At 48.1% G+C, this 428-nt stretch overlaps 1 protein-coding gene across 1 annotated transcript in view; it reads right to left on the bottom strand.

Annotated features, from left to right (window-relative positions):
- Nucleotides 1-422, bottom strand: part of LOC111786036 (DNA primase small subunit-like) — an 8340-nt gene extending 7918 nt beyond the window's left edge. Inside the window, exon 1 of the mRNA XM_023666390.1 lies at nucleotides 380-422. Within this exon, the coding sequence (XP_023522158.1) occupies nucleotides 380-419 (40 nt within the window). The 5' untranslated portion in view covers nucleotides 420-422. The remainder of the gene's footprint in view (nucleotides 1-379) is intronic.
- Nucleotides 423-428: the final 6 nt, after the last annotated feature.

The following is a 428-nucleotide window of genomic DNA, read 5'->3' on the forward strand; positions in this document are numbered from 1 at the left end:
CCCCCCCCCCCCCTTCGGATCCCAGCATCCTTGCTGGCACACCGCCTCATGTCCATCCCCTTCGACGCTCAGCCTCCTCGCTGACACATCGCTGTGTCTGGCTCTGATACCATTTGTAACAGCTCAAGCCCACCGCTAGCAGATATTGTCCTCTTTAGGCTTTCTCTTTCGGGCTTCCCCTCAAGGTTTTTAAAACGCATCTGCTAAGGAGAAGTTTTCAAACCCTTATAAAGAATGTTTCGGTCTCCTCCCCAACCGACGTGGGATCTCACACAACCTTCCCTATGCTCATTCCTTTTCAAATTAAGAGTCGTGAGAATGCATGCAATCATACTCATTCCTTGAACGATTTTTTAGATACAGATAATGAGTTTCTTACCTCGGAGGGTAGTATCAATCACTTTGATCGCAGCAGTCATTAAAGGCCA

This window comes from Cucurbita pepo, unplaced genomic scaffold (assembly GCF_002806865.2).
Source record: "Cucurbita pepo subsp. pepo cultivar mu-cu-16 unplaced genomic scaffold, ASM280686v2 Cp4.1_scaffold000956, whole genome shotgun sequence".
NCBI classification, from domain to species: domain Eukaryota; kingdom Viridiplantae; phylum Streptophyta; class Magnoliopsida; order Cucurbitales; family Cucurbitaceae; genus Cucurbita; species Cucurbita pepo.